The sequence below is a fragment of the Ursus arctos genome, unplaced genomic scaffold (assembly GCF_023065955.2).
Source record: "Ursus arctos isolate Adak ecotype North America unplaced genomic scaffold, UrsArc2.0 scaffold_7, whole genome shotgun sequence".
Classification (NCBI taxonomy): Eukaryota; Metazoa; Chordata; class Mammalia; order Carnivora; family Ursidae; genus Ursus; species Ursus arctos.
This window is the reverse complement of record NW_026623089.1, coordinates 55,686,700-55,700,750: the sequence shown is the minus strand read 5'-3', so window position 1 is coordinate 55,700,750 and position 14,051 is coordinate 55,686,700. Positions and strand designations below refer to the sequence as shown.

At 38.9% G+C, this 14,051-nt stretch overlaps 1 protein-coding gene across 6 annotated transcripts in view; it reads right to left on the bottom strand.

Moving 5' to 3' along the window:
* The window catches only part of RUFY2 (RUN and FYVE domain containing 2), a 47,184-nt gene that overhangs the window by 2,261 nt on the left and 30,872 nt on the right, over nt 1-14,051 (bottom strand). For all 6 annotated transcript variants that reach the window (XM_057308838.1, XM_026504328.4, XM_057308840.1 and 3 more), the window contains 4 exons: nt 11,885-12,014; nt 10,961-11,055; nt 4,801-4,849; nt 84-161 (listed from right to left, as the gene is read on the bottom strand). In XM_057308838.1, coding sequence (XP_057164821.1) covers nt 84-161; nt 4,801-4,849; nt 10,961-11,055; nt 11,885-12,014 — 352 coding nt within the window. The remainder of the gene's footprint in view (nt 1-83; nt 162-4,800; nt 4,850-10,960; nt 11,056-11,884; nt 12,015-14,051) is intronic.

The window sequence follows — 14,051 nt, the reverse complement described above, 5'->3', positions numbered from 1 at the left end:
TAAATGGAAAAATCAAAGAAAAAAGTTAAATTAGAAGCCATGTTTGCATCAAGTCCTTTGGACTCACTTCCTCTCTCCCTTACCTTTCTCTTAGAGAGTGAGAATTCCTTTTCACAAAGTTTACAATGTGTTGCTTCTTTGTCTTTCAACCAAACCAGTCCCTAGAAGGAAGAAGCATGAGTATTAATGCTCAAATTGTTATCACTAAGAATTACATATGAAAACATTTTCAGCCAAGAACATCTTGTAGGAATACAGAGAGAGGAATTGGAAAGGAGTCCTTTTCTTTGAGAGATACTGAAATAGCTGGAGAATAAGTGTGGGATTTGCTTCAAAATAATCTGGGTAAGGGAGAAGGGATAGGGATTGAATATAAATGAAACAAGATAGGCCATATACTGTTAAATATTGAAACTGGGTAATGGGTTAGTTTTTCCCTGTACAATTGTTTATGTTTGGACATTTCCATTATAAAATGTTAAAAATTTATTAATGGGAATTTTAAGGAAGAAAGAGGCTTAGAGATTACCTAGTCCAACAAAATTTAAGGAAACATTTTCATTATGAAATGCATATGAGTTTGTCATTCTGTATACTATACACCACAGTAAGTCCTTAAAATTTGAAGAGAATTTGGAAATCAGATGTTAGAATTCATTATTTTAGAGGAGACTTCACCTTAAGTTTTTTACATGGCTATTAATTTCCCTTAAATTCTATAACAAATTTAATGGCTACTGTGTAGATGAATAGAAAATATGTATTGTCCTTAGCAGGTCAGAATTAACATGACACCTGAAATTTCTAAATTGACCCATTCTTAACCCATCTAAGATCCTGGCTAGGAACATTTTTTCCCTACAAAAGCAATTTTGTTAGATGATGCCAATTTTATATGAGAAGACCCAGGTGAAGGAACAGTCTTCAATGCTTCTGGTTAATCTCTCCCATCACGTGTTCTTTTTTAAAACAGTCTAGACTAAGCCATGTTGCTGCTGCCAAAGAACCAAGTACAGCTGACCCTTGAACAACTGGGGATTGAGGTTCCGAGCTCCACATTGACAAAAATCTGCATATAACTCTTGACTCCCCCCAAAACTTTACATTTAATAACCTACTGTTGACCAGAAGCCTTACCAGTAACAGATAACACATATACTGTATACATATTACATGTATACATATACTATTGTATTCTTACAATAAAGTAAGCCAGAGGGGGAAAAAACCTGAATAACAACACACCAGTCAAGAATCAAATGAATTGTAGAATTTTTTTTTTAAAGCAAGATGGGACCTTAAAGATAATCCAATGCAACTTGTTGAACGCCATTAAAAAGGAAAGCGACTTCCCCAGTGTCCAAAAGCCACCTAGTGGAAGCACTTTGCTTCCCACCAAGCTATGCCTTAAGGGATGGAGGGCCTGCTATGAAGTAGATTTCCAAGCAGAAGTAATCTTTCTGACATCAGAGCTTGGTCTTCCAGAATTATTTTACTTTATTTTTTTTAAAGAATTATTTATTTGAAAGAGAGCATATGCAAACGGGGAAGAGCAATGGTAGAGGGAAAGAAGCAGACTCTGCTGAGCCCAGAGCCCAACGTGGGGCTCGATCTCACAACCCTGAGATCATGACCCGAGGTGAATTGAATGAAAGCTGGATGTTTAACCGACTGAGCCACCCAGGCACCACCAGACTTATTTTAATTGGACTGAACTTTCCCTTCCTGTTTCCCAAGGAGAAAAGCTGTAACACTGCAGGGGGAGGCCTAGTGTGTCCGCAGGAAGAGACCTCAGAGATCAGTACCTACAGCTCCCATTTTACAGATATGAAAACCTGTCCAGAGAGCTAAAGCTGCTTCCTCAAGGAAACCGATGTTTTCAAGCAGAGTCAAAACTAGAAGGGAACAAGCTATTGCTCTGTAAACATGGCTATTATTCTCTGCCCAATTCCAGAACGTCAGCCACCCAACTTATACCCAGCAGACAGGATATTAGAGGATCCTTCTCTGGAGAAACTCAACTGCCACAGAGAAAAGTCCTGGAAATATTAACATAATTTGGAAAGGGTGCCCAACAGTTTGCTAATTAACAGATTTCTCAATGGTGAGGCCTACTGGTCTGTAACAACCCACTCCCATCTCCCAACCACCACGCACAGGGCTTTCAAGATTTTTTGTGCCTTTATTGAAATGGGATTTTCCAACATTTGAGGAATAATAGACATGAGGTACTTGAGCCAAACAAGCCCAGGAAGGGAATTCAGAAGAAAGAATGGCAGTAGCAAAAGAAAACTTTAAAGAAACTACAATGAATATCCTCAGAGATAAAATGCAGGATGCCATTTTTAAAAGGAACAATGAGTAAATAAGAGCCTGATATTAAAAACAGGGTAGCAGACATAAAAATTCTCACAGAAAGTTGCACCTGAATCTAACCCAACCTTTCGATTTAACTTCCAGTTTGCAGGCTATTAAGAGAACAGAGGAACGAGTTTAAGACTACTATGAGCCAGGAGATAAAATCCAGAATGTAAGAAACTGTAGGAATAGCTATTGACCCGTCAACTGGTCAACAGCAAGAACAAAAAAAATCCAGTAACAAATATATCAATTTTCATACATATCAAAACAGAACCCCACATAGTATTTTGTTGAAGATAGACATGAATGATAAAACTATAAAGAAAAACAACATAATGATGAACACAAAATAGAGAATTATTACTATTAAGGCTGAGAATGTAATCAGGGAGCAAACATGTTCTATCATAAGCTAATCAGAGAGTATGCCAGTGTTTGCTTTTTGTTTTGTTTTAAATAATAGGTGTGTTTAAGATTTTGAGAGAGAGCAGGGGGCAGGGGCAGAGAGGGAGGGAAAAGCAGGCACCCCACTGAGCAGGGAGCCGGACACAGGACTAGATCCCAGGATTCTGAGATCATGACCTGAGCTGAAGGCAGTTAACCAACTGAGCCACCCAGGCGCCCTATGCTAGTGTTTTTAAATTGTATTTATACAGTTATATACATGGTATGTTTCATAATTAAAAAAATTTTACTGAGCTTAAATAATCACAGACATCCCTACCCATCCAAAAAAATGTGAGAGCAAAATAAAAGGCGTATACGCAGATACACAAACTCTTAAAACCTTTATCTTTTCAATTCAGCATTTTCCAGGAAGCTACCGAAGGATGCATTTCCCCAAACAAGGGAGTAAACCAAGAAAGAAGTTAAAGAGTTCAGGTAACAGGAGCTGTAACATATGAGAAGGATAAAGGGAATTCTAAGAATGGCAGCAAAGGAAAATGTCAGGAGAGCAAAGAACTCCATGAAGGATAACTCCAAGGAAAAAAGAAAGAACTAAATAATTCCGATTCATTTTGCCATGGGAAAAACTATTCATTTTGCCATGGGAAAAACTTTTTTTTTTTTTTACTTATTTGAGAGTGAGTAAGAACACAAGCAGGGTAAAGGGAGAAGCAGAGGGAGAAGCAGACTCCCCAGTGAGCAGGGAGCCCAATGTGGGACTGAGTCCTAGGACCCTGCGATCATGACCTGAGCTGAAGGCAGATGCTTAACTGACTGAGCCACCCAGGCGCCCCTACATAAATAAAATCTTAAAAAAAAAAAAAAGAAAAGCACGTTATAGAGGTGTTTGAAGACATAAGAAAACTCAGATGCTCTAACACAACAAAGCTTTTTAAAAATTTTTTTAAAAATTCAATTTAGTTAACATATGGTATATTATTAGTTTCAGGGGTAAAGGCAATTATTAACACCAGAAGAAAAAAGAAACAGTTGAAGAAAAAAAACATAATCATAGTATACTACACGGCCCCGCAAAGAACACCATTTAAATAGTCAAAGACCATACAGTAAATGGCTTCCATGAAAACGTTTAATTATATTGGGAGGACGGTGAAGAGCACACAGACCAGGTGAGAGTGAGCAGAACTCCTGGCGCACCATGCTAACCGGGCCGTAGACAGGTCTAAACCAGGTCTTAGATAACGAGTGACTACTGTGTACGGCCTACTATTCAGAAATAGGGAGGCAAAGCACAAGTCACAACTGAAAGAGCTGGAAGCAGCTCCCGCAGGTGGCAGGAGCGGAGGCAGATAAGGGACAAGGCGATGCACAACAGGAGGCTGCTACCATTTTTTGTTTTGTTTTAAATTCTAGCACTAATTGACTTTTTAAATTATTTTCACGTGACGCTTTGCTAAAAACCCCGAATGCGAAGCTGTGCGGCGGGAGGCAAGCCCACGGAGGTGCTCAGAGACGCGCTCTCCTCCCACGCTCTGCAAAGGATTCTTGCCTCCAGACGCCTCCAGAAGCACGGCCCGAAACACGGTACGCGTCCCTTTCCAGACACGTTAACCTCGGGGCGGAATCCGAAGCCGTCCGGAGACGAGACAAACTGGGGAAGGAGCGACTCGTTGCCGGTCGGAACCGCATCAGACCGGCCCAGGAACTCAGGGCCTCTCAACCAGGACGTGCTTCCGAGGAAGGAAGAAAAAATTCTTCCCAAGGTCATTTCCAACACGCTCATTGCCCGGAGCTGGATCGCCGGCCCCCCGACCCCCGCTCGCGCTTCTGCCTCGGTCCCCGGGGCTCGGCAGCAGCACCCGAGGCTCACGCAGCGCCCGAGGCTCACGCAGCGCCCGAGGCTCACGCAGCGCCCGAGGCTCACGCAGCGCCCGAGGCTCACGCAGCACCCGAGGCTCACGCAGCGCCCGAGGCTCACGCAGCGCCAGCTTCTCCGTCTCCAGCGCCCTGAGGAGGACGCTGTCCACCCACCTGCAGTGCTTTGTTGGCTTCTTTTATATCTTCTATTTTCAGTTTTGATCTGAAAAGATTACAAATGGGCCCATGTTTCAGTAAATATATTAAATATAGAACATCTAGCAATTAAGGTATTGGTTTTTCACAGGATATAAAATTGTACAAACTACATGATTCTAATGATCTTGGCTAGTGGGATTATGTATTTTCCTATATTTCCTAAATGTCCTAAAGCAAAAATGTCCTTTTTAAATTTAAAAATTGCTTTAACAAAAGAAGAGTGGCATTTTCACGTGGTTGTGACAGTCCCAGTAACAGCCATCATTTACTGTAAGCTGACCGTGCGCCGGACATCGCGCTACATGACCTTGCATGTATATGCCCCTTCAATCCTCAAAAAACCCGCCCATTTCAAAGATCAATCAATCGATATCAAAGTGAAGCCTGATGAGGTTTCATCACTCATAACAGGTCAGAGAGGTAGTAACGAGCGGAAGGCCAGGATTCAAACCCCGGTCTTTGTGACGCTAAAGCCCACGTGGCAGCCATTACGCTATTTCTCTACCAGGTGCAAAAGAACGGCAAGACCTGGGAACATTAAGGAAAACAGAACTGTGACACTTTTCACCTAATTCAACTAATACTTTGAAAATACATGCTAATGAACACGCAAATTATAAATAGCAATAATTATCTGTGATCCTACTACCCAGAGAGAATAATCTACATGATGATGAGTATGTGTATATTTTTAAAAATTATTTAAATTAACATATAGTGTATTATATTAGTTTCAGAGGTAGAGGTCAGTGATTCATCAGTCATGTAACACCCAGTGCTCGTGACAACATCTGCCTCCTTAATGTCCCTCACCCAGTTACCCCATTCCCAAGTATGTGTGCCTTTTAAATGCAATCATCATTTATACAGTTTTCCATAAACAGCTCTTTTCAGGTAATAATATATCCTGAAAGGCTGAGAGCTATTGACTTGTCATTAAGTATCTGCCACATCATTATGGTAAAATGGTTACACGGTAAATAATGAAAAATATAAAGTAGTTTATATAATTATCTGCTGCTGAACTTTCAACTTATTTCAAATTTCTCACCGCAAAAATTGTTCATTAAATTGGAATGACCAAAATATTTGTATTATTTTTCTTAGGATAACAACTTAGAAATGAAATTACTAGATCAAAAGGCACAGAAATTAAAGTCTCTGCTCCTGAGGCAGAACAGTAGGAAACTGCTTCACACTACAAGTGTTCCTTGTTCTAAGACATCAAAACAAAATGTGGGGTTTTTTTATCTGGTTCATACTTCTACAGTGGGAAATATCCATGTAAAACTACACAGATTAAAAATACAAACATAAAACTAAAATTTTCTTGGCTGAATTCACACCTACAAAACGTGCCTGAAGAAAACTGATGCTGGTAGGAATATGGCAAAAACGGGGACTGTGCGACACGGAAACCTGAGTATGGAACAAGAGTAGCTTCATGGCATTCAGTACAGAGATCGTTATGAAAAGTCACTGGTGTTGCTATATTTCCGGTTAAAATGCCTTTATTCACAAATACGGACACTGAAAACACTGCCCCTCTGATGCGAACGGCCGAGCCCCCTAAAGAAGGAACAGCAGTTCGGTGAACACAATGGACGAGAACATCTCTCTGTCCTAGACAAGGAGGAGACAGAGGTCCGTACGATTCACCTTAGGTAGCTTTTATTTAGGAATATGTATTTAATTGTGTAAAAATATTTGACCAGGGCATGAAAACAGCACAGAGAAGGGCCAGGATAAAACATGTGGCTAGAATAAATGTGATACAATCAATGAGGACACGATAGGAAAAACATTAATAAATGATATGGCCTCTGAGGATCCTGAAACCTCTGCTTTAAGGAGGAAAAAAAATCTGTAATTTTCTTTATATGGAAAGAATATCTTTTCTTTTTCTGAACTAAAAATTCTTCTTGTTGGAACTTAAGCCTTGATGAGGATAAGAGAAAAGCTGGTTATCATCCTTCACATATTTTAAACTCAGTCATTCTAACACATATTAGTTTAGATTCTCTTCCTTGAATAACCCATCCTAATATTTCATGTTCCACATTTTCTTCAAATATGAACAGCTAATTTTCATTTTGTTTAATCCTCAAATTAGTCTCTCTACATTATAATTTATTCAGGATAATACTTAAAACCTTTCAAAATCTATTGAAAATTCTTTTTAAGCATCGTTCAAAGAGTAAATATTTCCTTAGTGAAAGTTTTTTGCTAGTTAAAATTAATCATTTACATTTAAAATCACAGGTTCAGAAAGTGAGCACGAGAGAGTAAATTTCACATCCAAGCTTATCTGACAAGAAAACTGAAATTCTGGGTGTGATAAGCAAAGGTATTGTGTAGGGGCTTTCACATACTTATTCTCAATTAGAAAAAGAACCCTTGAGGATTTTATAACTCCTCAATTTACAAATGTGGAAGTGGGCTTAAAGGTATTAAATAACCCTAAGTCACAAAGCTAGTAAACAGCAGAGGAATGCTTATTCCTTTGAGTGATACTAATGAATACTAATTTTTAAGTTTAATCGTAACTTAAAAACGCAGTCTTGAATGGTTCTTTCCAAAACCTAAATTTTCCCTTTTAGTAAAAATAAATATGGTTCATTTTATTCCAAATGACATTTATCCTCCCGCTCTGCATTTTAAATAATACCCAAATGGTCTATATAAAGCCTAAAGGCTTCTGGTAAATTAGAAGCAAAGATTAAAAAGTACTGATCCAGTCCCTCCTCATCAACAAATTTTTAAAAAGACATTCATCACCATGTATTAGGGAGGAATCTGATAGCTTATAATCACAGGAGCAGAAAGAGGAAGAATGAAAGTGTTTCACAGATCAACTGGTGTGGTACGGACAACCTCACAGGGGCCACTGTCCCTCCTCCAGCCCTGATAAAGTATTCTCCCCACTCACGAGGACTACTGTTAAAAAAGGATAAGATGGGGGCGGGGGGGGGGGGAGAGGAGAAAAGGAATTCTGACTCAAAGCTGGCCTTATGCATGTCTTAGGGACTATGGCTCCAGAAACAGCAGAGGAAAACTAATAAATCTGTGCCCTAACAATTCAAAGGCTAACAAGGAAAAAACATATCACAAATGAAGTAAAAAGACAAAAGACAGAAGATGTATAATGTATACAATTTTTCAAATCCCCTAAGAAAAAGATGAGCAATCCAACCCAAAAAAATGCACAGAATATGAAGAGGCAGTAAACTAGAAATACAAATGGAACACAAATAAACGTAAATGTTCGGGAGCACCTGCTGGCTCCGTCCGTGGAACATGCACGTTGCACGGAGTCCGTGGAACTCCGTAGTGGTTTGAGCCCCACGCTGGGCGCAGAGATTACCTGAACAGATATAGATGCTCAACTGTGCTTATGGCTAAAGAAATGCAAATCAAACCAATAAGATTTTCAACTATCACACTGGCAAAAACATTCTCTCCTACTGCTGACGGGATCTAATACTCGAGACAGAGGATAACTTGGCACTACCAGAATTCTTTAAAGCACATTCCTTTTGGCCTAGCAATCACCTCGAGGAACTTACTCTTCAGATGTACTCATTAAAGTGCATCAAGATACATCAACACACACATACAAGGATTTCACAGCAGTACTGATTACAAAAGAAAAAAAAATAGAAAGTTTATGGCACACCCACCCTATGGAATATCTTGATGTACTGATATGGAAAAACCTTAAACAAATTTGTAAGTAAAAAAAACAAACCAACTCACAAACTTCATAAGAACATGCAGACAGTAGTTACAGAGGAGTCAGGCATGTGTAAAAAAACTTAGAAAAAACTTGGTCAAAATAACCCTTGAAAACTCCTTAAATAGCCCAAAAAGTTCAGTATAGATTGTTGAGTGTATCCAACCTTGAGCAGTAATTTTCATGCAAACCAAAATTTGAGAAACAATGAACCAACCAGACTAAGAAAAAGGGAAGAAAGGTGAATTCAGAGGTGCCTGGCTGGCTCCGTTGGTAGAGCACGCGACTCTTTTTTAAGTAGGCGCCACGCTAGGCCTACTCGATGCGGGGCCTGAACTCACGATCCCGAGATCAAAACCTGAGCCAAGATCAGGAGATGGATGCTTAACCGACTGAGCCACCGAGGCACCTGAGCATGCAACTCTCGATCTCAGGGCTGTAGGTCTGAGCTCCATACTGGGTGTAGAGATCACTTAAGAATAAAACCTTAAAAAAAAAAAAAAAAAAAAAAGTGAGGAACTAGAGTATACCATGCTAAGTCAAGTCAGTCAGAGAAAGACCAGTATCATATGATTTCACTCAGACGTGGAATTTAAGAAATGAAACAGATGAGCATAGTTGGAAGGGGAGGAAAAATAAGAAGAGAGACGGAGCCAAACCACAAGACATTCTACAGTTAAGAGAACAAACTGAAGGTTGATAGAGGGAAGGTGGGTGGGAAGATGGGCTAAATGGGTGATGGGGATTAGAGAGGGCATGAGCGCTGGGTGCTATATGTAAAGTGATGAATCACTAAATTCTACTCCGGAAGCCAATAACTACACCATAGGTTCAGTAACTTGAACTTAACCAAATGTAAAAAGGGAATTCAGCTATCTGAACATTGAAATGACCGTGCCTTTAATAAACTATAGTCCTTAGCACTGTGTAGGAGATGGGCGGGGAGTAACACACATTCCCTTTTACTAATCTGTTTTAATTTAAAAATTATGATTTTATATGTCAATATTATTTTTGTTGTGGGGACTGTACATTGTTGAGTCCTTGGCACTTGGAATAGTGCCTGGAACATAATACAAGCTTAGTATTTGTCAAATGAATAAAAGGGAAAATAAGGTAATAAGCACTTAGCATAGGGTCTAGGTCAAAGTGCCCACTAGGTGAATGCCCGATTAGAATCGGAATCTTGCTTATCAGACTCACAATGTAAATTGTTCTTTGAATTTACAGAAACAAAAATAGCTTTATTTTTTTTTTTAAAGCCAACTCTACCTCCAATGTGGAGTTCAAACAGACTCATGACCCCAAGATCAAGAGTCGCATGCTCTACTGACTGGGTCACCAGGCACGCCGATAGCTTTATCTCTTTGCAAACTAGTATTTCCTTTGGTGGTTTTAGTGAACTGCTCTCTCCTATGGCCTTGGAAATTGGTCTCGAGACCTCTTAACGGAATCGCATCTTTAGCAATGAAGTGTCCATTCTAGTTACGATTTCTATTGAGTTTCTTACAAATGATATGTATGTGCATATATATAACAATCATACATATGAGGAGATGCTCACATATAAATTTGTTATGAGGTTCCCTAAGGTTCACTAACTTTGAGGATCGATACTTGGGAGAGGGAGGAAATTGTGCTATTTGGGTTTTTAACCATATAAAACATCAAAGGGGTTTATACAGGTGATGATTATGGGCACTATAGCTTTCTTTTACTTTTCTGTGTTAAAAAAAATTAGTACTATTATTAAACACGGCAGTGATACATTTAATACTAAACTAAACCTTCCAGAGCTTATCCCAGATACTTGGCAATACGTTCAATCAAGGCACAAAGATGAAGCCGCTTAACCCAAACACAGGCCACGTGGAACACGGAGGAGGGTGAGAAAGAACCGCTTCTCCTTCTTTCTTTCTAGCAACCCAGTAACACTTGGTTGCAACAGAACGAACCCCGCTGCGTGAAGTTAAGCCCCAACTCTAGCATAAAACTCCCCACTTCTCACAATGCTGGCTCCTTCTCAAAACAGGCTGAAAATGATCTCACCAGATATTTTGGAAATTTGGTTTCTGTTGTTCTGGGGAAAATATATTAAATGAACTTCTGAATTCCCTAATTTGAAGAAATTAAACAAGAATCTTAACTTTCACCTACTGGAAAGCGTTTAAAGCTGAAATGTATTAAACTGAACCTAACTTTTAACAAAATCTCTCCAATCCACAGGCTTGTCTATTTATCTTTAAGGTTTTATTTGGTTTTTATTTTGATAGTTCCTATCTTTCTTCTCTATATTTACACTTTTCTGCCTATGTGGTGTGGCACACTCCTACCTTTCTAAAAGTCACTGACTACACAGACGGAGGAAAAAAGAGAAATTACTCGCTAAGTTTGTTGCCAAGTTCTTGAAGAGCTTGTTCCTGTTCATGATATATTTTTTTCAACTGCTGATTTTCATCCTGGATGTTAAGGAACTCCTTCAAAACAATAAAAGACAGAAATTGCAATTTAAAAGAAATAAGCAAGAAACTCCCCATTGTATACATACCAATAATTAGGAACATATATCCTTTAGCTTTTTATAAAAAACAGAACTCTATGTCCAAGCTCTTTCATAGCGTTCCATCGACTATCACCTATTTCCCATTCATTTAATCTCCTTACTGGTTTTCTTTTTTTAAAAAGATTTATTTATTTATTGGGGGGGAGGGGCAGAAGGAAAGAATCTCAAGCAGGCTCCCCACTGAGCATGGAGCCCAACACAGGGCTCAATCCCAGGACCCTGAGATTAAGACCTGACCTGAAACCAAGAGTCAGATGCTCAACCGATTAGGCCACCCAGGCGCCCCATGGTGGTGGTGGTTGTTGTTGTTTTAAAATAAACTCTCCACCCAATGTGGGGATTGAACTCATGACCCCAAGACCAAGAGTCACTTGTGCTACCAACTGAGCCAGCCAGGTGCCCCTTCTTATTGGTATTTTAAAAATGGCCAGTTATGGGGCGCCTGGGTGGCTCAGTCGTTAAGCGTCTGCCTTTAGCTCAGGGCGTGAACCTAGCATTCTGGAATCGAGCCCCGCATCAGGCTCCTCCGCTGGGAGCCTGCTTCTTCCCCTCCCACTCCCCCTGCTTGTGTTCCCTCTCTCGCTGGCTGACTCTCTGTCAGATAAATAAATAAAATCTTTAAAGAAAAAAAAAAAAGATGGCCAGTATATTCTGTCTCTTTGGTATAAATATAAATTATGATTTCTCTTTTTAAGTAACTTAGTTTTCAAAGATATGATTTTTAAAGTTTTACCACCATTTACTTTTTTAAGACTAATGATTTGTTGGGTCTCATTTCTAAGATGAGATAAGGCATCTTTCTCCTTTTGAAGATCTTCCTGCAAAGTCTGCCTCCATTCCTTCTCAATCTTCAAATCGGTTTCCAGCTGCACCCTTGAATGACAAACACAAAGAAGCTTAGTACTAGTTCTCACGTGACAGTTATCTGCTTTCTTTAATAACACCATCCTTTTGATTATTTTCACTTTAGTGCATTTCTTCAGGTATTTTCTTTCATGAATATTTTTTGTAAACAAGTTCAGTAGCACAGGGTTTTCTGATCCCAACATATCAATATATTTGCCAACCACAAAAACTCCTTGCTAACCAATAATTTGTCTTTTTTTTTTTTTTAAGATTTTATTTATTTATTTGACAGAGAGAGACAGCCAGCGGGAGAGGAAACACAAGCAGGGGGAGTGGGAGAGGAAGAAGCAGGCTCATAGAGGAAGAGCCTGATGTGGGGCTCGATCCCGGATCGCCGGGATCACGCCCTGAGCCGAAGGCAGACGCTTAACCGCTGTGCCACCCAGGCGCCCCAATAATTTGTCATTTTTTAATTCTGTGTACATAAATGCTGTATGAGCATAGAAAATGCCTGGAAGGGTAAACCACACTATAAAAACTGGTTGCATCTGGGGGGAATGAAACAAAGGAGAAAAATGTGAAGTTTTAATTATTGACATTTCTGTGCCATGTGCAAAATTTTAAAACAAACTATTGTTCTGATATAAGAATTACAGCCACCACTAAATCAATTAAACATCGGTCACAGAAAAATCAACCCTGGTACTGAGTGTTACTTTACAAATTGCTGACAGGACAGATCTAAGACCAAAGAGACACTGGAGGAAAACCCATGCTGCCTGGAAATGCCCCTTCACATTTAAAGTGCTGCCTCATCACTCTAACAGCAGCATCCGGCAAAACAAAGTAGTCAAATTCCTACCCTTCGGGATACCGAAAAGAAATCATTTTGCAAATTATTGCTCATAAGAAGGTATAACAGATGACACATAAACAAATAATGTTACAATTTCTAATACTTTATTTTTTTAAATTATTTATTTATTCGACAGAGAGAGAGCGAGCGCACAAGCATGGGGTGCAGCAGGCAGAGGGAGAGGGAGAAGCAGACTTTCTGCCATGTGGGGAGCCTGATGCGGGGCTCGATCTCAGGACCCTGGTATCATGACCCAAACCAAAGGCAGCTGCTCAACCAACTGAGCCACCCAGGTGCCCTCTAATACTTTAAATTTTAATAATATATAATATTGAGACTATCACAATATATTATTTTAATACTCCTGTGTTAATATTTTAATTACTTTTGTTTCCTCATAAAGTTAGCATTTCCATCTAGAGCCACATTATTTTTCCTTGAAGTAAATTTTAGATTTTATAATTGAGGTTGAAGAGAAGAGATACCCCTAAATGGAATTTACAAACTGTTGAGACATACTATTTCACTACAAGTAACCAAAGTCTGGAGTGCCGTGAGTGGCCTCATCATCCAGAATCAGAAAAAAACTGATTGAAAAAGCAAAGGAAAAATATTTTTAAGTTATTATAAATACACTATCAAAATACACATTGACCACCAAAGGCAGAAACCATAAAAAAAAAAAAGGAAAATATAACTATTTAAAAATTTAAAATGTCTAAATGAAAAAACCACTATAAACAAAGTTTAAAAACAAACAGTAAATTTAGAAAATATTTCACTGTATGTGACATACCCAGAGTAAATAAACAAGAACTCTTACAAATAAATATTAATAAGCTGAACACTCCTAGGGAGAAAAGCAGATGATACAAACTGGCAATTCACAAAATAAAGAAATACAAGAGGATCTCACCAATAATCAAAGATATGCAAACTCAAACGATAAAACACAATTTTTCAGGCTAAAAGATTCCTTTAGCTTAACTGATAAAATGGTGTAGACCTAAATTAATTAACATGATACACTGCCCATGACATAGCACGTGCAATAAACGAGACACTAAAGAGCACATAGTACGATCCTCTCTAAAATACATAAAAAACATCTACGTATACCAAAAACAGGGATAGTCATCAAAATGTTAAAAAAAAAAAAAACCTACAATTTTTATTTTCTTCACATTTTCCTACATTTTCCAACAGCA